At 44.3% G+C, this 24,523-nt stretch overlaps 2 protein-coding genes across 2 annotated transcripts; both read right to left on the bottom strand.

Moving 5' to 3' along the window:
• Nucleotides 1–1,070: 1,070 nt before the first annotated feature.
• LOC311142386 (protocadherin alpha-C2-like) lies at nt 1,071–8,993 on the bottom strand (the record flags this gene model as incomplete). The annotated part of the gene is made up of 2 exons (XM_084178035.1): nt 1,071–1,100; nt 6,540–8,993. 2 exons carry the CDS (start codon nt 8,991–8,993, stop codon nt 1,071–1,073), a joined length of 2,484 nt encoding a protein of 827 aa, XP_084034161.1.
• A 2,715-nt stretch (nt 8,994–11,708) lies between these two features.
• Nucleotides 11,709–17,959, bottom strand: LOC311142383 (protocadherin alpha-C2-like; the record flags this gene model as incomplete). Its single annotated transcript, XM_084178034.1, has 4 exons — nt 11,709–12,028; nt 12,223–12,325; nt 12,663–12,740; nt 15,431–17,959. 4 exons carry the CDS (start codon nt 17,957–17,959, stop codon nt 11,709–11,711), a joined length of 3,030 nt encoding a protein of 1,009 aa, XP_084034160.1.
• Between the last annotated feature and the right edge of the window lie 6,564 nt (nt 17,960–24,523).

Genomic DNA, 24,523 nt, shown 5'->3' with positions numbered 1-24,523 from the left:
TCTCATCCAGACTCCTGACACGTTCATTACTATGGGACAGCTGGAGATCGAATTTGAATATTGAAACAATGTTGCAAATGTCGGAGAGGCAGACAGCAAGGTATATACAAATCTCCGCTGTTGAAAACTAAATGTTAGTCTAAAAGAAATGTGAGATAATGTCTAATGTCTTTTTATAGTGGAGATCAAGTTTATAAATTGTCTGGCTGGGCTGATGAGACAGTGGATTGCGCAGTCAGATGGAACAGAGTAAATAGGCATTTTAACGTCATAGATTTAGCCGGTGGTAACTTGTGGAATAGACACCAGCTGGAATGCGGTTTTAACCAATCAGCATTCAGGATTAGAACCACCGTTGTATAAACCACATTGTAAACTGGGTGGTTTGAGCCCTGAATGCTGATTGGCTGACAGCCGTGGCATATCAGACCGTAGACCACGGGTATGACAAAACATGTATAATAGCAATAAGGCACCTCAGGGGTTTGTGGTATATGGCCAATATACCATGGCTAAGGGCTGTATCCAGGCACTCAGCGTTGCATCGTGCTTAAGAACATCCCTTATCCGTGGTATATTGGCCATATACCACACCCCCTCGTGCGTTATTGCTTAAATAACGCATTATGACATCACAATGAGGAACCCTCACAAGGACACGACAGAATATCCCATTTGTATCATGTTTTTCCTGGAGAGGTAAGGTAGGATTTTGGAAGATATTGAGTGCCTGGTCCCATGTTTATGGTCAAAAGTCCCAGGGAGGGGTTTATGCATAATGACATCAGTCAACTTTTGTCTGAAATACCTAATGTTTGAAGTTCCTTTCTTCTTTAAGATATTTTCTAAATACAAGTACCTGTTGATGTAGCCATGCAGATTCATGCTTGATGGAAGATGATAAAGGTAGTCTACAGTTGCTGAGGTGGTTGGTGTGGTCTGTTCGGGCAGAGGGTTCGAGGAGCTGCCCCCAGAGGTAACTGATGGATCCCAGTGATTGAAGGAGGGGTGTTTGTGGAGCTCTTAACTTCTTTGAACGTTCTCTAGCTGAATACCCCAGAATGAGGACATCATGGTAGGTCACTGCTGGCCCTGGAATCCTGCCAATAAATAGAAAATACAGTCAACCAATAGGAGATGAAGAGAGGAGGAATCAGCTTGACTGACAGCCTATAAGGAGTCACAACTCATGCAACTGATAAGCTCCCTTAACTGGGACCTGACTGGTTACTGCACCATCAATCAAACATGGGTGGGTGTTAGATACAGAGTTGCTTACATAAACAATTATCATGCCTCTGGATTATGCAGGGAGGTGTGCATGGTGAGCTCCATCAAATTGTCTACATGGGCTATTTGTTCAAATCCTTATCTTATTATCCTCACAGACATTGGAAATCAGGCCAGATTACAGAATGGCTCTATCATGTGCATCTAGGCCAGATTAAAAAGCAAGCAAGTGAAATTTGAATAAATCCAAACAAATGACAAAAATAAGGAAACATGAAAGGGAGACATGTTACCATAGAGACATGCAAATCACAGTTTGGGAGAGTGGGGGATAGGCAGGCTGGTGTTTGAACTACTTTAGTGCAATTGTTTGTGTTGTGTGTGTGTGTGTGTGTGTGTGTGTGTGTGTGTGTGTGTGTGTGTGTGTGTGTGTGTGTGTGTGTGTGTGTGTGTGTGTGTGTGTGTAGGGCTATTTGGTACTATGTCTACGGAGGCCACAGTTAGCCTGTGTTAGTTAGACTGTGGCCGCTGCCTGACACCATGCTGATCATAATTGAAATGTTTTCCCTTGTATTGGGCCAGTGATAAGAGGTGGCTGCTGGGGAGCAGGGGCATAGCTCAAATGTGATGTGTGTGGGTGTGACAGAGGGACTGGATGCAGCCACTGCTCTGAGGCAGGTGTACACCCTGAGAGCTCAGGACCAGGACAGTGCATTCCTTAATCCTCTACTTTATTTGTGTTTAGTGCTTTGCCATGAGTCTCTGCCAAACAAACCACATATTGTCATTATTGCTCTGACCTGGCAGACACTTTGGGCCTAATCTCAGCTGTCAGTGAGTGATTGGTTTCCCGCTTTAGAGAGATTTCCCAATCTAATATTCATAGCTCACAGATGCATCACAATGAAGGCCAATGGGAAGGAGGGTGTGCAGTGCGTGTTAGGGGAAGGGGACAGTGGGAAGGAGGGTGTGCAGTGCGTGTTAGGGGAAGGGGACAGTGGGAAGGAGGGTGTGCAGTGCGTGTTAGGGGAAGGGGACAGTGGGAAGGAGGGTGTGCAGTGCGTGTTAGGGGACGGGGACAGTGGGAAGGAGGGTGTGCAGTGCGTGTTAGGGGACGGGGACAGTGGGAAGGAGGGTGTGCAGTGCGTGTTAGGGGAAGGGGACAGTGGGAAGGAGGGTGTGCAGTGCGTGTTAGGGGAAGGGGACAGTGGGAAGGAGGGTGTGCAGTGCGTGTTAGGGGAAGGGGACAGTGGGAAGGAGGGTGTGCAGTGTGTGTTAGGGGAAGGGGACAGTGGGAAGGAGGGTGTGCAGTGTGTGTTAGGGGAAGGGGACAGTGGGAAGGAGGGTGTGCAGTGCGTGTTAGGGGAAGGGGACAGTGGGAAGGAGGGTGTGCAGTGCGTGTTAGGGGAAGGGGACAGACGAAACATAGAGAAAGGGAGAGACCACACTCTTACAAAAAAAGGTGCTATCTAGAACCAAAAAGGGTTATTCAACTGTCCCCATAGGAGAACACTTTGAAGAAACCTTTTTGGTTCCATGTAGAACGCTCTTGGGTTCCATGTAGAATCTGCTGTGGAAAGGGTTCTACCTGAAACCAAAAAGGGTTCTCCTATGGGGACAACCGAAGAACCCTTTTGGAACCCTTTTTTCTAGGAGTGCAGGAATTCATTGTCCTTTCTCTGCATCCTCTCTGAGAATCAATGTCTGTCTGCTCTTTGCTGACATTTTATAATCCATGCCCCCTTTTAAAAAGGACACTGAACTCTGCCTACACAGATCACCCCACATTTGGGGTGATAAAAGTGACAATTAGACATCCTGCCATTAGAGCAGAACAGAGAAAATTGCACCAAAACAACAGGCCTAGAAACATAAGTCTAGTTTGAGCCACACCAATCACAGTGATCCTACAACATGCTACCAGCAACCAGCATACCTCCAGCTGTAGAATGGGATTCCTTTCATTTTGAGTACTTTAGAATAGAAAAAGAGAAAGGTTCAATGGTCAGAGTCCAAAACACACACACTTTTCAAAAACACACGCTCCACTAATCCAATCCATCCCTTGTTAGTTTTCATGCCATGTCAGTACAATGGAGAGGAGACTCTGCCTTGTCCCTAAATCAGAGCTGAAATTAATTAATTAATTCTTATTGGGCCTGCAACCAGAAAAAAAAATGCACTAACACAAATCTACACAAATGTCATTAGAATAAACACACAATGTCATACAATGTTTAGCCAACACTGACATTCCCATTAACATTACACTGTACAAAGCTTAACTGTGAAATAGTTCACTTGAGTCCATTCTTCTCCCCCGGGTTGGTTTTATTATTACATAAACCCCAGTCCTGGTTTTCAATTCACTGACCTCAAAGAGTTGTAGTGTCTGAGACAACAGCATACAGACAATCTTGGAAAGCAATGTTTTTTTATATATTAAAATTGCATGAACTGCAAGCAAAGAAGGAGAGGAAGTGGCAGCAACATGACTTGGGAATTAGCATGGCTCAATGACTTACATAACCAATTGGAGTGAATGGCTGCAGGGAAAATTAAAAGCAAATAAGTATTTCTGTTAATGTCTGCAAAGCACACAGTAATAGCCTACTTGTGTCCATACACCGCAGGACTAGAGCAGAGCATAACCCTATAAAACCTGCAGACATCCCATAGATCCTTAGAAATAAAGGGGTTTATTTAACAAACCAACCTCAAGCATCCTCTCTTTGGGAAACCCTGGTCAGAGAAGTAGTTATAAATAGTACACTACTCTGTTCATTAACTGGAGTGTGTTAGCAGATATAAAAGGCTGAGAGCTGCAATGAGGCGACACAGGGTCTATAGGCTCCTCCTCTCAGAGGAATGAATATGACATTGTGAAGTGGGTCAAACAGTCACTCAGTCTGCAGGGTGTGCAGTGCAAGCACACAGAAACATTGTCACGATCGCCAATAAAGTAGGACCAAAGCGCAGCGTTGGGAGTGAACATGATGACTTTAATGTTGAAATAACGACAAAACAAATCACGATCCGTAACGTCCTCAGTACACCGACTGAACATAGAACAAAAACCCACAACTAACACAAGAAAACCTACATCTTAAATATGGCTCCCAATCAGAGATAACGAGCCGACAGCTGACACTCGTTACCTCCGATTGGGAGTCATTGAATACAAACAAGGAAACACAACCACAACCTAGAAATAGACACAACAGAACTCCCCACCTAGAAATAAACGTGCCAGACATGCAACCATAAAACATCACCCAAAACCCAACAAAACAACATACACCCTGGCTCAAATACACAAGTCCTGGAGCCAGAGTGTGACAGTACCCCCCCCTAAAGGTGCGAACTCCGGGCGCACCAGCATACAGTCTAGGGGAGGGTCTGGGTGGGCGTCTGTCCACGGTGGCGGTTCTGCCCCTGGTCGTGGTCCCCATCCCACCTTAGTCACCACCCGCTTCCCTAGCCTCCTCCACATTACCACCCCCCAACTACACCCCACTGGGTTAAGGGGCGGCACCGGACTAAGGGGCAGCACCGGACTACGGGGAAGTACCGGACTAAGGGTCAGTACCGGACTAAGGGGCAGTACCAGGCTGAATGGCGGATACTGGCTGGACGGCTCTGGTGGCTCCTGGCTGGTCGGCTCTGGCGGATCCTGGCTGGACGGCTCTGGCGGATCCCGGCTGGACGGCTCTGGCGGATCCCGGCTGGACGGCTCTGGCGGATCCCGGCTGGACAGCTCTGGCGGATCCCGGCTGGACGGCTCTGGCGGATCCTGGCTGGACGGCTCTGGCGGATCCTGGCTGGACGGCTCTGGCGGATCCTGGCTGGACGGCTCATGGCTGGCTGATGGATCTGGCTGCTCATGGCTGGCTGACGGATCTGGCTGCTCATGGCTGGCTGACGGATCTGGCTGCTCATGGCTGGCTGACAGATCTGGCTGCTCATGGCTGGCTGACGGATCTGGCTGCTCATGGCTGGCTGACGGATCTGGCTGCTCATGGCCGGCTGACGGATCTGGCTGCTCATGGCTGGACGGCTCTGGCGGATCCTGGCTGGCGGAAGGCTCTGGCTGATCCTGTCTGGCAGAAGGCTCTGGCTGATCCTGTCTGGCGGAAGGCTCTGGCTGATCCCGTCTGGCGGAAGGCTCTGGCTGATCCCGTCTGGCGGAAGGCTCTGGCTGATCCTGTCTGGCGGACGGCTCTGGCTGGACAGGGCTGACGACGCACCCCGTAGGCTCGGGGCGTTGAGCAGGGACAGGCAGAACCGCACTGGGGACACACACCCCTGGCCCTACACGGGGATCAGGAACGGGCCGGACCGGACTGGAAACACCCCCCAGTACCTCTCGCCGTGCCTCCACACTTTCCATCCCCTTCGTAACCAGTGGCCCCCTTAAACTGGCGGCCATATCTGCCAACCTCTTGCACTCCTCCGGGCCGTACACCTTCTGCCCCGACGTCGTGAGCCCCCCCCTAAAAATTTTCTGGGGGTCTCTCCTCTCGGTGGACCAGGCCTCCATAGTCCTCTCCCAACCTTCGCTCTTCTGGCTCCACCACCCGTTATCCAACTGCTGCTTGGTCTCGTTGTGGTGGGTTTTTCTGTCACGATCGCCAATAAAGTAGGACCAAAGCGCAGCGTTGGGAGTGAACATGATGACTTTAATGTTGAAATAACGACAAAACAAATCACGATCCGTAACGTCCTCAGTACACCGACTGAACATAGAACAAAAACCCACAACTAACACAAGAAAACCTACATCTTAAATATGGCTCCCAATCAGAGATAACGAGCCGACAGCTGACACTCGTTACCTCCGATTGGGAGTCATTGAATACAAACAAGGAAACACAACCACAACCTAGAAATAGACACAACAGAACTCCCCACCTAGAAATAAACGTGCCAGACATGCAACCATAAAACATCACCCAAAACCCAACAAAACAACATACACCCTGGCTCAAATACACAAGTCCTGGAGCCAGAGTGTGACAAACATGCAGAGGTGGCTCTGGTCTAGGCTATTCGTTGACTTCAAAATATTTTTTCAAAGGGGGAAATAATGTTCTTTACAAAACAAGGCCCTGTTTGAATATTTTTGGAACGCATCCTTCATTCATGTAATCAGTGACTGCATGATAGGCACAATAACAGCAAGGCTACTGCTTTCATCAAGCCAACCTTGTCAGATGTGTGATTACATGAAGGAAGGAGGAGTGTGCATTTCATATAAGGAAATATAAGAGGAAAACTGCTCCGGGCCTCCATCTCAGAGGTGCGCATACCTGTAGCGTGGATGCTCTTGAGTCGCTGGTCTCTGTAGGACCTGTGCTTCTGGGTATACTGGACACAAAGTAGCCTGCTCCCTTGGGTACTATAGGCTGTCTGACAACCACCTTGCCTTTCCTGGTCTCTGCTAGAAACAGGCTGTACCAGTAGGCATCACTGGAGATCAGGGTGGAATCGGCTATGGTGGAGCTCCTCTGGCTGATGATACTGTTTCTGCTGATCACACTGTTCCTGTTCAGACTGTTCAGATTCATATTCATAGCAGGAGGCATCTTCATGGGCTTCGGTTTCTGACACTTTAGCACGATGATCACCAATATGGTGATCAATAGAAGGAAGGACACTGAACCCAAACCGATGACCAAATAGAGATTTAAGTCTGTGAACAAGTCATATTCTAAAGGCACCTCAGTAGTTTCTGAGAATGGTGTCACCATGTGTTCTACTGTTGATATCTTGATGGTAACTGTAGCCGAAAGAGCGGGGTCTCCATTGTCTTTGGCGACAACAACCAGCCTCTGATGACGCGGGTCCCTATAGCTGAACATTCTGGTGGTCCTGATCTCCCCATTGTACTGATCTAGACTGAACAGGGTAGAGTCACTGGTCTGTAGAAGCTGATATGTGACCCGTGAGTTCTGTAATGAGTCTGTGTCAATAGCAATGACTTTAGCAACCAGCAATCCTTTATCAGTGGACCTCGGGATCACCTCTTCAATTACCGAGCCCTGCGCTCGCCAAGGCGACACTATGAGTGGGGTGTTGTCATTCTGGTCCAAAATGATGATGTGAACTGTCACATTACTGCTGAGTGGAGGAACCCCAGAGTCTCTGGCCTCTATGTGGAAAAGAAACTCCCTCTCCCTTTCAAAGTCAAAGGTCTTTAGAGCATAAAGGTTGCCATTCTCTGGATTAATGGAGAACAGCATGGACATAGACGTGTTGATGATCTCCTTCTCCATGATAAAATAGACCAGATACTGGTTCTCATGGAGGTCAGGGTCAAAAGCACTGAGTGACGTCAACAGTGCGCCAGGGATGTTGTTCTCCACAATATGGATTGTGTAGAATGACTCGGGGAATATTGGTGCGTTATCATTGACATCCAGTATCTCCAAGGTGATTGTCTCATTGTCAGATAAGCGAGGTGTTCCTTTGTCTGTGACTATGAAAATGATGTCATATCTTGGAATTGTCTCACGGTCCAGTGGTTCTGAAACAAGCAGAGCGAAGTAATTCTCTGAAGACTTATTGAGAACGAAGGGTAGGGATGCTTTTTGGTTCAAAGTGAGTTCAACTTCACCGTTGTCCCCAGAGTCCCTATCGCTTATACTGATCACTGCTATTAATGTTCCTATGGCAACATCTTCCTTGACTGTGCTTTTAAAAGTTGTAATGGTAACCTCAGGATAGTTGTCATTCAGATCGGTAATAAACACCATTATTTTACAATCTCCGGATAACGAATTCGATCCTTGGTCTCTGGCTTGAATATATATATCGAAACTGTGACTCTCCTCGAAATCAATCACATCCTTCACCTTTATTTCACCTGTATTTGAATTTAGAGATAACTTTTCTTGCGTCTTCTCGGATGTATATAACGTGTATGAATATGTAATCTCTGCGTTGGTGCCCTCGTCTAAGTCTGTTGCGTTCAACTTCATTACTACAGTTCCAATTGCGGAGTTTTCAGTTACATTAATAGCATATATCGGCTGGTTAAAAAAGGGGGCATTGTCATTGATATCCAAAACCCTAACGATGATACTGGCTGTGCCTGAGCGCGCAGGGACCCCGCCATCTGCAGCCGTTAGTATTAAATTATGATCCGCCTGTTCCTCCCGGTCTAAATTACTGTTGAGAACCAAATCTACGTATTTAGAGCCATCGCTTCCCGTCTGTATGTCAATTGTAAAATACTTGCTTTCGCTCAAATAGTAAGTCTTAATAGAATTCGCACCGACATCTGCATCCACAGCATTTGTCAAAGAGAATCTCTCTCCTGGAGCGGTAGATTCTGAAATATCCAAGTGCATTGTCTCCCTTCGAAAGACAGGTGCATTGTCATTTATATCCATGATTTCAAGCTCAATGTTAAAAATACGAATGGGATTTTCAAATATGACATCCGTTTTAAGAAAACAAGAGGTTGTCTTGCTCGAGCATATGTATTCCCTGTCTATCTTTTCAATTATGAACAACTCTCCCGTTTCTTTGTTAATGTCCAAATATTTCTTACTGTGGATGATGTCAAGCTTTGCCTTGCGTGTTACCAGAGCGCGAACGTCGAGTCCCAAATCTGTAGCCAGGTTTGCAACAACGGAACCCTCTTGCATTTCCTCGGGAATAGAGTAGCGAGTAATGGGCAAAGCAATTCCCCACATCGCGCTGAATACAAAGAGAACCGTGGCGCACCTTGTCCATACAGTTGCAATGGATAAAGCCATAATTGCAAATCAAATATGATAAAATATGACAGTACTTGCAGCAATACGTTGAAGCCGAATACCTTTACATCTACGATCTATTGTTTATGTGAGAAACAATCGGTAGCCTTCTCTTCTACACTGGGGAATTCATGCCAAGCCTCCACGCGGTACAACTGCGGTGCGTTGCCCTCCCAATCGTGATGACGTCTGCTGGGTAGTCGTCATTAATATTTGTAAAGGAACAGCGACATTGTGTGTGCTATGTGAAATAGTTTAACTTGATTATGAATGTAACGTTAATGCAAGTTTGCAGACGAAATCTAATCTTTCGAAAGCCCTCTACACCCTCATACTTGTTAAAAAGCTTCCGGCAAGTTGTGATAATTAGCACCTCAAAGCTATAACTTGATGGCCTCTCCCTCACTTTATCGTCCTACTGCGACAGCGACAAGCACGAGAACAGCGACAGGGCCTCTCTGAGCAACACTGATCTGGTGAAATAAAACCAGTGCAACAGATAAATAGAATAATAATAATCGTAATGTGATGTCAACGTCACAAGGATAGTCTGCGTAAATTCAGAGCCAACCGAAATTCAGCACCAAACCACATAGACAGCACCACACAGTATCTGGATCTCCAAACAAGATTGCTTGAATGAGCAGCGCTATAATTGACAGAAATGTGATTATAAATGTTTCCATCCACACTTTTTATGCGAGTAAAGTCATACCATATCAAAAAAAGAAATCACAACAGCTGTGATGGAAACAGGAAGTTTAGGTACAACTGTATAAATGCCAACGTATCATTTGTTCGTTCGACATGGTGGGATCTTTATATGTCGGTAAAATGAATTATGTGAGAAATGGTGGTGGAAACGTTGGTTATATTGATATAATAACCATTATATCGAAGTAAACTTGGAGTCACGCGATACAATGTTGTGTGGTCCTCCCACTATGACTCGGGAAAGTATGCAGTTTATTAGGCTACAGATTAAAGAAATTATGATGAACTTCACAGGGTGGTGAAAGTGCACGGTGATATTGATGCTACTTTCCAATAAATATCGATGGTCTTATTTTGGAGAAATTATGACAGATGCTTGACTGCCGTTTGACAAATAAAGAATATTCTCGCTCTTATCCATAATGATCTCATTATGTAGACTAGCCTACCCGCACAGCCTACCCGCACTGTATCTGCGAGCTTTTGGCTAGAGCGCAATGCCAAGACCAGAGTAGGCACATTTGCTATTTAACGCAACAATTTGTGTGACAAAACTATCAGTAGAGTTGAAAATGCGATGGAAACACAATGAACTTTAGATTTTTATACTGTAGGCCTACATGAAAACTTAAGTGAAAAAGTACATTGTGTGTACACTACGTCATCACGCACAGATTTTTTTCTGCAACAAGTCAGTTTGGTGGAAACACCACTGGTGGAAAAATTTATATATTTCCTTTATGCGGATTTTAGAATATTCGCATGAAAAGCTGTCGCCAATTGGATGGAAACCTAGCTAGTGTAAATGTCGATATCAAGCCACAGTTATTTCCTCTGACTGTGTGTGATGGTGAAGGATATTCTTAGGGAACAGCGGCGAGAGTGTCCAATATCAAAGCACATTTGCTCTACGTGTGGATTCGAAACGCAAAAGGTTAATAATAATAATAATAGTCTTCCTCACATATTGCCATTTCTCTTAATCTGCTTCTTTGATTTCATATCGACGGAGCTAGGCTCATATACGGACCCCACTAAATGGTCTGTAAAACATGCAAGACAGTATTTCAATTATGCTATACATACCTGTGATAAAACTCCCCTGCAAGTTGTCATAATCAGCAGCACCTCAAAAACAGAAACTCGATCTCACTGTAGATGTCCCACTGCAAAAGCAACAAGCACGAGAACGAACGCGAGATGGCTCTTTAAATCCCAGAGCAACAGATACTTTGAATTCAACTTTTGACACAATAATCATATTGTGATGTCAACGTCACAGAGATGGTCTACGTCAATTCAGCGCCACATTCCATGGACATGGCTCCAACCATAGAAATATAATCTACATTCTTGAATCTAGATTGTATTTCTATGGCCACAACTACAATGTATGTCCCAGAGCCAAACGTAAGGCTTGGTGTGTCCTCCAGTCCACCCGTCCTAACTCACATTGATGAAAATAAATCAGCAGTAATCTCAGATTTTATACATATATAAATGTTTAAGAAGCCAAACGGGTCAAACATGAAGGTATAAAGTACAATCACATGATATACATGTTTTTAAATGATTGCCTAACAGAATGCCGTGCATAATCTTCACAACGCAACCCTCAAGGCATTAGGAGAATTTGCCATAACTGCTGGCAACAGAGATCCTCAGATCAATTTCACCATTATCCCCACAAGTGGCTATAATTGCCCTTATATCTGCACATTCTCATCATCACCATCGTTATCATTATCAACTAAAACTGTACATTATATTAATTAAAAGAGATAGAATTATGACACTGCTGTATTGAGAGAAAATACTATACTGTAATGTTATAAGTTATGTGTTCGAAGGAGCATGGATTCAAACATACTAAACATAACTAAAATATTTTCATTCTCCTTGTGCACAGAGGGTTATACTTTATGGGTTGATGATATTAATAGTTAATGAACATCCACAGAAAATTGTATTCAATTGTATGCACAGTCTCTTCCAATATATTCATTTAAAAAAGTCATTGTTTATCATGTTGTCCTCTCTCTGGTCACAGCTCGGGTCATAGCTAGAGATGAACCCCTTCTTTTTTCCAAACGTAGAGAATGAGTTGTAGACATCCAGTTCCCCCCTGGGTGCAGGCTTCAGAGTGCAGTAGGCAGACGGTGTGCCAGGGATGTAGACATTGTGCTGGTAGTCAGGTGGTGGCTGTGCAGGTGGAGACTGGGTGTACCTCGGAGTCCACGAACGGTTTGGAACCCCTCCTACACATCCAACATTTCCTACCCCTCCAATCCCTCCGACCTGGGAGGACATCTTGTATTCTGCTAACAAAACAAATCACATAATAAAGTGTTAGTTAGTTAGTGTGATTTCTGCAATAGCAACATGTTAAACAGTGTGGAAGAATGTCATGGCGTCAGTTTTTGAATTATTTATCCAGAAAGCTTGTCTGTATTTTGTTGTCTTTTAGTATTGGTATAGAATATTTTCTGACACTGTAGGTTCCTGGTCCACGTACCACGCATATGATTACCCCAGGTATAGTACTGTGGTGCCACCGGGCAGGAGAAGCCATCAGGGTCTGGCCTGGGTCTACGTGGGATGGTCCTCTCCATGGTGACAGAGCTAAAGCTGTGGAAAGAAAATAAAAAAATAAGGAACTAGAATGACTCCTTGTTGTGTGTGTGTGTCTGTGCGTTCATGCCCCTCCCTACCTTCAGGCTATGCTCAAACCCTACACCCCAACCCGAGCACTCCATTCTGCCACCTCTGGTCTTTTGGCCCTCCCTCCCCTATGGGAAAAAATGTACTTTCTATGCCTGTGATATGTGGTTGTCCCACCTAGCTATCTTAAGATGAATGCACTAACTGTAAGTCGCTCTGGATAAGAGCATCTGCTAAATGACTCAAATGTGAATGTAAAATGTGTGTTTGTGTGCTCGCTTGTTATTTTTCCACCAGCATTTTTGTAGACCTTTTGTGTGCTGAATTGTGTTGATTGTTCGTCGATGTCCAGTCCATGTTCGCTTGCTTGAGCTGCAAAATTGAGGACGTAGAGAGGTTAGTAATACAGCAGAAATGATAACCCACATCAATTACATAGAATTGCCACAAATAAATATGAGTCTGTAAGAAATATTAAATGATGTACTATGTAGTGGATAGTTTCAATTGCAACTTGAAATAAATAAATAATGAAAGAATAAATTAAGTATTGAATAGGAAAAAAGGGCAGCACAGTTGTATCATGTCTTGCAATAAGATTCTACACTTGGCCTACTACAGTCCATTATAATGGACACTCGCATGCAACTATTGCCCCCTTGTGGCACGATGGAGCATCCCTAGGGAGAAGCAGATTATCTGAAGTTGCAAGAGAGCCACCAACCCCAGGCATCAGTGATCATACATACTTACATTACTGGTCAAAAGTTTTAGAACACCTACTCATTCAAGGGTTTTTCTTAATTTTTACTATTTTCTACATTGTAGAATAATAGTGAAGACATCAAAATTAAGGAATAACACATATGGAATCATGTAGTAACCAAAAAAGTGTTAAACAAATCAAAATATATTTGAGATTTGAGATTCTTCAAATAGCCACCCTTTGCCTTGATGACAGCTTTGCACACTCATGGTATTCTCTCAACCAGCTTCACCTGGAATGTTTTTCCAACAGTCTTGAAGGAGTTCCCACATATGCTGAGCACTTGTTGGCTGCTTTTCGTTCACTCTGCATTCCAACTCATCCCAAAGCATCTCAATTTGGTTGAGGTCGGGGGATTGTGGAGGACAGGTCATCTGATGCAGCACTCCATCACTCTCCTTCTTGGTAAAATAGCCCTTACATAGCCTGGAGGTGTGTTGGGTCATTGTTCTGTTGAAAAACAAATGATAGTCCCACTAAGCCCAAACCAGATGGGATGGTGTATCGCTGCAGAATGCTGTGGTAGCCATTCTGGTTAACTGTGCCTTGAATTCTAAATAAATCACAGACAGTGTCACCAGAAAATCACCCCCACACCATCACACCTCCTCCTCCATGCTTTACGGTGGGAAATACACATGCGGAGATCATCCGTTCACCCACACTGTGTCTCACAAAGACACAGTGGTTGGAACCAAAATCTCAAATTTGGACTCATCAGACCAAAGGACAAATTTCCACCGGTCTAATGTCCATTGCTTGTGTTTCTTGGCCCAAGCAAGTCTCTTCATTATTGGTGTCCTTTAGTAGTGGTTTCTTTGCAGCAATTCGACCATGAAGGCCTGATTCACACAGTCTCCTCTGAACAGTTGATGTTGAGATGTGTCTGTAACTTGAACTCTGTGAAGCATTTATTTGGGCTGCATTTTCTGAGGCTGGTAACTCTAATGAACTTATCCTCTGCAGCAGAGGTAACTCTGGGTCTTCATTTCCTGTGGCGGTCCTCATGAGAGCCAGTTTCACCATAGCGCTTGATGTTTTTTGCGATTGCACTTGAATAAACGTTCAAAGTTCTTAACATTTTCCGGATTGACTGATGTTCATGTCTTAAAGTAATGATGGACTGTCGTTTCTCTTTGCATATTTGAGCTGTTATTGCCATAATAGGTCTTTTACCAAATAGGGCTCTCTTCTGTACCTTGTCACAACACAACTGATTGGCTCAAACGCATTATGAAGGAAATCAATTCCAGAAATTAACTTTTAACAAGACATACCTGTTAATTGAAATGCATTCCAGGTGACTACTTCACGAAGCTGGTTGAGAGAATGCTAAGAGTGTGCAAAGCTGTCATCAAGGCAAAGGGTGGCTATTTGAAGAATCTCAAATATAAAATATATTTTGATTTGTTTAACACTTTTTTGGTTACTACATGATTCCATATGTGTTATTTCATAGTTTTGATGTCTTCACTATTATTCTACAATGTAGAAAATAGTAAAAATAAAGAAAAACCCTTGAATGAGTAGATGTTCTATAACTTTTGACCGGTAGTGTATATGTATATGCATTCTGCATGTTTTATTTATTTATTTAATGACTTTTCGGATACATTCATTATTTTATCTATTACTGTATGAGTCCCACACTATGGACGTCATGCTCTATTAACTCTCAAGACCTTGCAACGTCAGTTTATTCTTAAACAGACAAATGGATATTGTTGGATTGCTGAGGCAATCAGAATAACATTACAATAAGTTGTTTTGCTTATTACACGTAATACTTCACATGACCTCCTCTCAATTTATATAAGCCTATACAATTTAACAGTATCACCTGGGCTACAATTTATTCATATTGTATTAAATTATATATTATGCTATATTACATATAAACCATGGTGGATAGACTAACCATGGACCATTTTAAGGATTATTAAACTAGTGACGTTTGACCCTGATGTTAGCTCACTCACTCCTAATAGTATATTTGTTTCTCAGTCCACTTCAATGCATAGTCTTCACACAAGATTTTAATAGTATGACTTTGGAAGTATTTTTTTGAACGTTTAGTTTTATTTTTTACTTTAAACGTTAGCCGTATTTCAAAGTAATCAGCTTTCCTGACTCGTGCGAAATTGCTTTCCGTTCATTGACAGATGTATCAGTTGCAATTAGTTGTTGAACAAGCATGAGTGACAATCATCAAAGTGATACAAATAAAATGATAAATTATCATTATTTTGAGGTATGATGTGATTATATTTGGTGCAGTATGCCTCGGCCTATTTACCTCGTTCGGAATAGTTGCTCGGTTGTTCACTATCAGACTGCGGGAGTCCTGTGCGCTCCAACCCGATGTGAGGTAGTCTGCGCCCTTGGCGTTATTCTTTTGTGGAGTCGCAGTTATCGGATTGCATGACTTTAGGAACATGAAATCGCTCTTGGATGATTCCGGAGTCAGACACATCTTGTAGCAGTATGGCTGGGAAAGGGGGCCGTTGCCATTTGCCTCAACGCAGTTCGTGGATCCTTTGGTGCCTGTGGTTATCTGCACCTTCAAGTTGGACTTCTTGAACACATCAGCGGTAGACTCCTCTGATCGGAACCCGCAACATGCACTCAGAGAGAAGTTATACCCCCGAATGGAATGTCTGTCCCTGTATCCCTTTATCGCGGCCAGGACGATAATAGCCAGCAGAAACGTGAACGAGATAGCGCCCAGAGACACTATTAAGTACAGCGTGAGGTTCGAGCGGTACTGGGGGCTCAGTGTGAGGTCGCCGAAATCAGGCAGCGATTCTGGCACGTTGTCAACAACTGACAGGATGATGGAAACTGTGGCCGAAAGGGGTGGCTGACCGTTGTCCTTGACCAGAATGACCAGCCTTTGCCTTATGGGGTCTTTTTCCACCAATCGGCGAATCGTCCTGATTTCGCCCGTGTACAGGGCCACGCTAAACAGGCTTGGGTCGCTTGCCTGGAGCACCTGGTAGAACAGACGCGAGTTTTGACCTGCGTCTGCGTCCATCGCACTGATTTTTGCCACAAGATAACCAGCATCAACTGACCTTGGCAACACTTCAGTCGCCGCCGTGCCGTTTTGGGGTACAGGTGCTACTATGACTGGTGCATTGTCATTTTGGTCCAAAATAAAGACATTTGCGGTAACATTGGTGCTCAGGGGTGGAAAACCGGCATCTTGTGCTTGGACTAAAATCTGAAAGTTTCTTAGCTGCTCATGGTCAAAAGAACGCAGTGCGTAAATATTCCCGTTGTCTGAGTTTATGGAGACGTAGGTGGACACGGGCATCCCCTGTATATCACCTTCCAGAATAGAGTAAGAGAGATAGGCATTTTGGTCCGAATCTGGATCCAGGGCAGCAACCGAGCAAATTGAGGCTCCTGGTGCATTATTCTCTGTCAAATAGACGGTGTATGATGGCTGCTTGAATCGGGGTGCGTTGTCATTCATGTCTGACACTTGAACTAAAATAGTTTTCCTTGTGAACAAGGGAGGCGCGCCCATATCTCTTGCTGTGAGAGTGATGTTGTACTCTGGCACAGTCTCCCTGTCCAAAAAATCACAAGTAACTAAAGTGTAATAGTTCTTAAAAGAGGAGTGGAGCTGGAAGGGGACATGATGTGGAATTTCACAGTCAACATTCCCATTTTCACCTGAGTCCTTGTCCATGACGCTGATGACAGCTATCACTGTCCCCGGTGGTGCGTCCTCTTGGACAGGTGTGGACACTGATGTCAAGATCACCTCCGGGAGGTTGTCATTCACATCTAAGATATTCACCAGAACTTTACAGTGCACGGCCACTGCCGATGGGCCCTTGTCCTTGGCTTGCACATATATCTCATGCATTCTGGCCTTTTCATAATCTACGACCCCTTTCACTCTGATCTCTCCAGTGCGCGAATCTACACTGAAAAGCTCGCGCACTTTTATGGGAGCATGCCCGCTGAAAGAGTATGTGATATCCGCGTTAGGACCCTCATCCAAATCCGATGCGTTTAGTTTTATCACAATGGTGCCCGTCGGTGCGTTTTCCACAAGCCTCACTCTGTAGAAAGACTGGTCGAACACTGGCGCGTTGTCATTTGCATCCAGAACTGTTATATTGATCTGTGCTGTCCCGGATCTCTCTGTCGAGCCTCCATCCACAGCCGTCAGCACCATTTGGTGCGTATTCTGCTGCTCTCTGTCCAACGGGCTCTCCAGGACCAACTCCGCAAACTTACTGCCATCACTACGCGTCTGGATGTCCAGGACGAAATGTTCGTTCACACTCAGCAGATAGGAGCGGAGCGAGTTGCTGCCAACGTCCGAGTCCTGCGCGCTCTCTAGTGGGAAGCGGGACCCGGGTACCGCCGACTCGGATATATCCAAATTAAACTCACTCCACGGAAAACTGGGTGAGTTATCGTTCACATCTAAAATCTCCACCTCAACCCTGTACAGTTCCAATGGGTTTTCGATTACCACTTGCAAATGGAAAGAGCAAGACAGACTCTGTTCACATAGTTCCTCTCGATCAATTATTTCGTTTACAAATAAAATACCATTTTCTAAATTCACCTCCAGGTATTGCTTTTTTGCGCCTGAAACTATTCTGAACCTGCGCACAGAAAGTCTCTCAACGTCTAAGCCCAAGTCCTCGGCTATATTTCCAACAAAAGAGCCATGTTCCAGTTCCTCGGGGATTGAATAACGAATCTGAGCCCAAACTAAATCCAGGACACATACGACGAGAGCTAGGCATATCACCTGCCATGTCCCCCCAAGCCGTCTCTTCGCGCCTCGGAGGTCCATCTGAGCGACGGACTATACTACAAAAATGCGCACTCCATGACCAAAACGCACTCCATAACCAAACAGGGTTTCAGTTAGAAAATCATTACTTTTAAATATATATTATTCTGTAAATGTTACTCGTTTACCCTAAATGAAAAAATAGTTAATATAAAGATATAGGCTAATATCATCCACAACTTGAAGTGGAGCCTTGGTGTTCGCCCCAGCCGAGTGTCTTTGAATGTGTGTGTGAGTACGAAAAGAAGAGGAGAGAGGGAGGGGTGTGGGGAGGAGGTTGCTGTCTCTGATTAGCATTGTGATGCTCTGGTGTGTGTGTGTGTGTGTGTGTGTGTGTGTGTGTGTGTGTGTGTGTGTGTGTGTGTGTATGTATGTATGTATGTGTGTGTGTGTGTGTGTGTGTGTGTGTGTGTGTGTGTGTGTGCGTGCGTGCGTGCGTGTGTGCGTGTGTGTGTGTGTGTGTGTGTGTGTGTGTGTGTGTGTGTGTGTGTGTGTGTGTGTGTGTGTGTGCGTGCGTGCGTGTGTGTGTGTTTATTGGCTCAATTCCAGTATTCCGATAGGGAGAAGCGACATCTGCTCTGATTCCAGTTTGAGCACAACACTATAGTAATCTTTCGCACTAATCAAATGCAGCGACCGTGTTATTTAGCCCAATGTCTACGGGACGGGGGGCTAAAATGATAGGCTATCATAGTTTAGTTTAATTAAACTCATGTATCTATCTTGAAGGTTACAACACAAAATAGCCTTCATGCATGGTTCATGCGACAAATCGCATTCTTCAATATTTCAAAAAGTTTCTTACCCATTTTGGGGTTACAAATGATCCTCGGTTTTTCAAATAGATCTACTCCAGTAGCTTAATTCAAAATAACCTATTGCAGAATAATAAAGTAATAGGCTACAATCAAATCTATAGCATAAGCATTACAACGTATAGGCAAATATTTGAATACAACCTAAATACGATATATTTTTAAGAGCAAATAAGTAATATCTCACTAAAATAAACGAGTGGGGCAGTGTTCTAAGGCACTGCATCACAGTGCTAGCTGTGCCACTAGAGATCCTGGTTCGAATCCAGGCTCTGTCGTAGCCGGCCGCGACCGGGAGACCCATGGGGCGGCGCACAATTGGCCCATCGTCGTCCAGGGTAGGGGAGGGAATGGCAGGCAGGGATGTAGCTCAGTTGATAGAGCATGGCGTTTGCAACGCCAGGGTTGTGGGTTCGATTCCCACGGGGGGCCAGTATGAGAAATAAAAAATAATGTATGCACTCACTAACTGTAAGTCGCTCTGGATAAGAGCGTCTGCTAAAAAAAAAAAAGACTAATAAAATGAACCGTTTTCAGTAGGCTATAGGCTAGGCTATTCCAGCTGTGTGAGTAGAGGATATGATGGAGCTCAGTGTCTCCTCACCAGTGAGAGGTCATCCTTTCTCTCATCACTCCATCACACGCCAGCTCTAAAAACTCTCTCCAATCCCCTTGTTTTAAATAAGCTGAAAACACAATCTGTCTACCGGAATGAAACCACAGCAGATGGCGAGGTTTTCCGTGGGCTCGTGCTCTTTTTAATTAATGGAGTGGGGATTAGAGGGAAGTTATCCGGGATCATTAGCGAACAGAGGAATTAAGATGTTTTGTGAGAAATAAACCCGGGGCTATCCGTGGGATACACAGCGGTTTTCTCTGGTGTAGTTGCATTGACCTGTTTTCCACATGCTTTAAGTGCATGCTTAACGTCATTTACCCACAGCGGAAACATAACTTAACTGCTAAGTGGCGGTTGGTATCGTGACAAACACATTTACGGATAAAAAGACAAAGGGAATACCACACACACACACACACACACACACACACCATTATAAAACAAATACTAAAAGTAAAGTAGGGTATGTAGCAATATATCTGGTCTTGGTCTTAATTACAGCAAATCTGTAAAGCTGCAGATGTGGTACATACAGTAAACGGTATTTTAGATGTGTTTACCATCAGTGTTAGACCTAATCCTTTATTTTTCAAATCCTCCAGTAAAACTCCAAGGGTGTATGTTAGATTAAGATAAAGGCCTACACTAATGGCCCACCAATATCATGAAATGCACACGATTTCTATTAATCGAATATTTATTTATTTATAGATGTTCTCAATAATGCTTCCAACGTTTTACTGTCTGGTAGTGTGTTACCTGCTAGGATATTACAAGTGATCGTGATAAATGCCTGGGGGAAACGATAGTCTCTGCGCCATCTGGCGTATCAAAGTCAAAAAGCAGTATACCTTTGATGAAGGCGGTGGCGCTCAGAGGAATTTACAGCGGGAGAAGATGCAATCATAGGATATTTCGTTAGGGTGCCTGTGGAGGCCAGTAGAGGGAGACAGAGACTCTAGATTAGCGTCATTAGTCTGAGTCAATGGGAGGCTCTCAAATAATGCAGTCCTGAATGCATCTGTGACTCATAAATGCCCTCAGGTTTGTGTGTGCATTAGATGTGGTAGTGATATTGATTGGTTGAGTAGTGCGGTTAGTTGTAACAAACAGTGAATCATTTGTTCCCATTACTTGTTGACAAGGATTGATGTAGAAATAGAGATGGTAAGGAATTTGGAGTTTTCCTCTGCTTACCATTCCTCTCACTGCTGCATCTCTCTCTCTCTCTCTCTCTCTCTCTCTCTCTCTCTCTCTCTCTCTCTCTCTCTCTCTCTCTCTCTCTCTCTCTCTCTCTCTCTCTCTCTCTCTCTCTCTCTCTCTCTCTCAGGGTACAGAGATGGAGTGGAGCAGGGTGCCACAGACAGGGAATGTCAGGAATGCCAAAGGAATGTGGGTACTACCCTCACCCTCTCTCTCTCTCTCTCTCTCTCTCTCTCTCTCTCTCTCTCTCTCTCTCTCTCTCTCTCTCTCTCTCTCTCTCTCTCTCTCTCTCTCTAACACACATGAACAACACACATGTCCAAACATTTATGGGATCAGCCATACAGGTAGGTCTACACCAACTGTCAATCAAATGTATGCCTACACAAATGTCTCTTATTGAGATGTGCCTGAGATAATGACAGTGGGTAAAGAGAGGGATCGACTGCAGCTTCTTATCTTTTTTCGTTCATCCTATGCTGGCATGTCAAGAGACAGTGGCTGATGGGAAGGAGAAGTCTGAAAAGTGAAGAGCTTAAAGGAGAGACCTTGTTAAGGAGAGAGGGAGAGGCAGAGGGAAAGAGAAGGACAGTGGGTGATGGCAAAAGCAGTGGGGAAGAAAAAGACCAAAGGGAAAGATTATAGGAGGGAGAGAGAGAGAGAGAGAATGAAAGGAGGGGAAGGAGGGTAGAGGACGATAAGGGCAGCCACAGCACCTGTTACTCAGCTGTGTAAACCGGAGGATTCCCACAGAAAAAGGAAAGCTACTGTATATCAATAGGAAAGTCCTAAGTGTCTGTCTCACCCCTTCACAGAGTCAGAGATCAGCACACAAAGTCAGAGAGTATGGTGGTGGAGGATCAAACCATGTGTTATGTAAAATATGGCCTACAGACACAGCTAGTTACTATACCAAAACAGAAGTAAATAAAGATATGGGAAGGTATACATATCATTTGTGTGTGTGTGTGTGTGTGTGTGTGTGTGTGTGTGTGTGTGTGATTCAACCAATTAGAATGATTCAATCAGACAGAATGAAACAGTTGGACATGGCAGGGAAGACAGGTATTTATAAATATTGTCAAGCCAATCAATAGATGTATTTAAGCACAAACAGTGTTTGAAACTAGGCAGATAAAATAGAGATTGGATGGTAGGCTACTTGATGTGCAGTTCCACTATGTCCCTCAAAGCGGCAGCATTGAGTCTTCATCAGTCTTACCTGGCTGTCAGCTTTTACTGTTTATTAGCTCATGTTAATACAACTTCCTGGCACTCCAATGCAAGTACAGTGTAATGACAATATACTCTTGACACTATTATATTCACATGAACCCTGTTCAAGGCCACAGATTATTATCCAAGGCCACATTCTCACCTGTCACCCTTTTGTTATGTGCATGTTTCCACCTCACTTTCAACCCCCAGCTAGGAATTGTGAAAATGGGAATTGTGAAATGTTGATTGAAAACACCCCCAGCAGCCTATGTTTATGTGTGAAAAATGGGAATGGTGAAATGTTACTTGAATAACACCCATGGTGCATAGGAGGACAATGCTCTATCTATGTACATGGAATAAGTCTGAAAGTACTGTGTTCAAACAAGGGCTACATACAATTGCCCATCCAATGTCTGGGTGTGTTTCCATTTCAACACTGTTTTGTTTTTTGACCCAAAAGCTCAACTACCATCCTTCACAACTAGGCTGATATGTCAACTGTGTCTACACAGCTATAACAAAGTTATTAGGCCTGCACATGCTGAAGTTGGACACAACAGTGAATAAATCACAGGATACATTAAAGGCCTTGTATCTTCTTGTATATGTCCATATTGTATTCTGGCTTCCCTTCTTCTCTCCACTCCTTTAATCTCCTCCATCCTGCCAACCCATCTTCCCTTTTCCTTGTTCTATTTTGAGCTCATTTCTGGTAAGAATATCTGCTGTGAGAAACTAGACATGACCTTTGACACAAATTCTATTTAAGTTAAGTGAATATATTCTGAAAAACGATGGTAAGTGTGTGTGTGTGTGTGTGTGTGTGTTGGGGATAGGGGTTTACAGAGCCTTCCTGGAGAGAAGTATGAGTGCTTACCCAGGTTGAGGGATCATAAACAACATACTGCTCAGTGCCATTGAAAGAAGGGGGAGGTGGAGCTAGATGAAATGCTATGTGTGTGTGTGCATGGGTATGCGTGGGTGTGCATGTGTGTGTGTGTGGGTGGGTGGATGTGTGTGTGCGTGGGTGGGTGGGTGGGTGTGTGTGTGTGTTTGGGTGGGTGGGTGGGTGTGCGTGGGTGTGTGTGTGTGTGTGGGTGTGTGTGTGTGGGTGGGTGTGCGTGGGTGTGCGTGGGTGTGTGGGTGTGTGTGTGTGCATGTGTGTGTGTGTGTGTGTGTGTGTATGTGTGTTCCTATAAAGTCCTGAATGTTATGTATCTGTGAAATCGATTGAACCTGATTGACCTCAGATACAGAAAATATACACGCAGTCATTCTTACTTTCGTACACTGTATTTTGTTGCACATTACCTCAGGTGGTTATGTCGAACTGACACATTTTGTAATGACCAGCTGCCAACACCAACATCCATGTAGCACTCAGTCATTCTTCTAATACATCATGCTGTGTATATAAGAGGTGAGTGTTATTTACATGTACCAATCACTGACTCATTCTACTTTTTTTCAATATTATATACCGCTAAACCACTCCAAGTGGGATCATTTGCTATGTCAGGCTTGTTTCTGGGGAAATCAGAAACTTTTTGCATCGACTATACACTACAATTTCTTTATCATTCATCCCTTTTACTGCACAGTATCTCTGTGTGTCAGTATGTGTTTCTATGTGTATTGCGTGTGTTGGCCTATAAAAGTGTCTGTTCTACCAAAGATCACAGCACTGGCAACAAAACAGCCCAACACAGTCCAGCAACACAACTCCCAGAGCACAGTACAACCCTAGAGGCCAACCCCACAGCGGCAGAGTGTGGTACTATTTCCCAGTAGACCAAACCCACACCACCTCCTGAACACACAGGGCAACCTTCTGCAACAACACAGGCCTTCAACACAACCCCAGAGCACGGTGCAGTTTCCACTGCTCCACAGCCCAGCAGCACTGCACTACTTCCTCTACTGGGTGGGTGCCAGCGGCCCTTAGCCAATCACGTTGTGGCTCTAATAAGATATGACTGACAGGAGGCCTCTTTATGCCAAAACCCAACAGGGTCAGGGAATTCAAGCTGGATAGACGTCCCTGTCTGAATGTTAAACACATTTTCCACAAAGCTAAAAGAAACTCTACCATTTATTAGCAATTCATAAACTGCATCTTTTCCTTCTCCTTTTCGTCTGAAGTCACTCCAACAGATAAATAGCAAATAGCAAGTCAAATCTTTCCATTACATTTAGTTGTGTAGCTGTAATAGGCTTGGTTTAGATCAGTCCAGCGTATTTCTCTTGTCATGGTCATGCAGAGGCAAATACACGACTCCGCACTTCGATTTCATAACATATCTCCTACCAGTAGGTTTCAATAACCAATTTATCCTTCATCTGCTGCTGCTCGCCTAGTCCAGGAGTGCCAGTGTGTGTGTGTGTGTGTGTGTGTGTGTGTGTGTGTGTGTGACTCTACCAGTTAGAATGTTTCAACCAGTTAGAATGAAAGAGTTGGACATGGCAGGGAAGACAAGTATTTCAAAATATTGTCAAGCCAATAAATAGATGTATTTAAGCACAAACAAGGAGTGTTTGAAACTAGGCAGATAAAACAAAGATGTGTATCGCACCAGATGAATCAGGCAAATGAAGTCCATCTCTTTCAGCCCAATGTCTCCCCTGTCTCCTTATACCTCATTATGTCTCTCTCTCACTTGTTCAGCTCACCCTTTCACTCACTGCTGCTAATCTATTCCAGAGGAA

This window comes from Coregonus lavaretus, assembly GCF_964263955.1.
Source record: "Coregonus lavaretus genome assembly, chromosome: 15".
Taxonomy (NCBI): domain Eukaryota; kingdom Metazoa; phylum Chordata; class Actinopteri; order Salmoniformes; family Salmonidae; genus Coregonus; species Coregonus lavaretus.
This window is presented reverse-complemented; position numbering and strand designations above follow the sequence as displayed.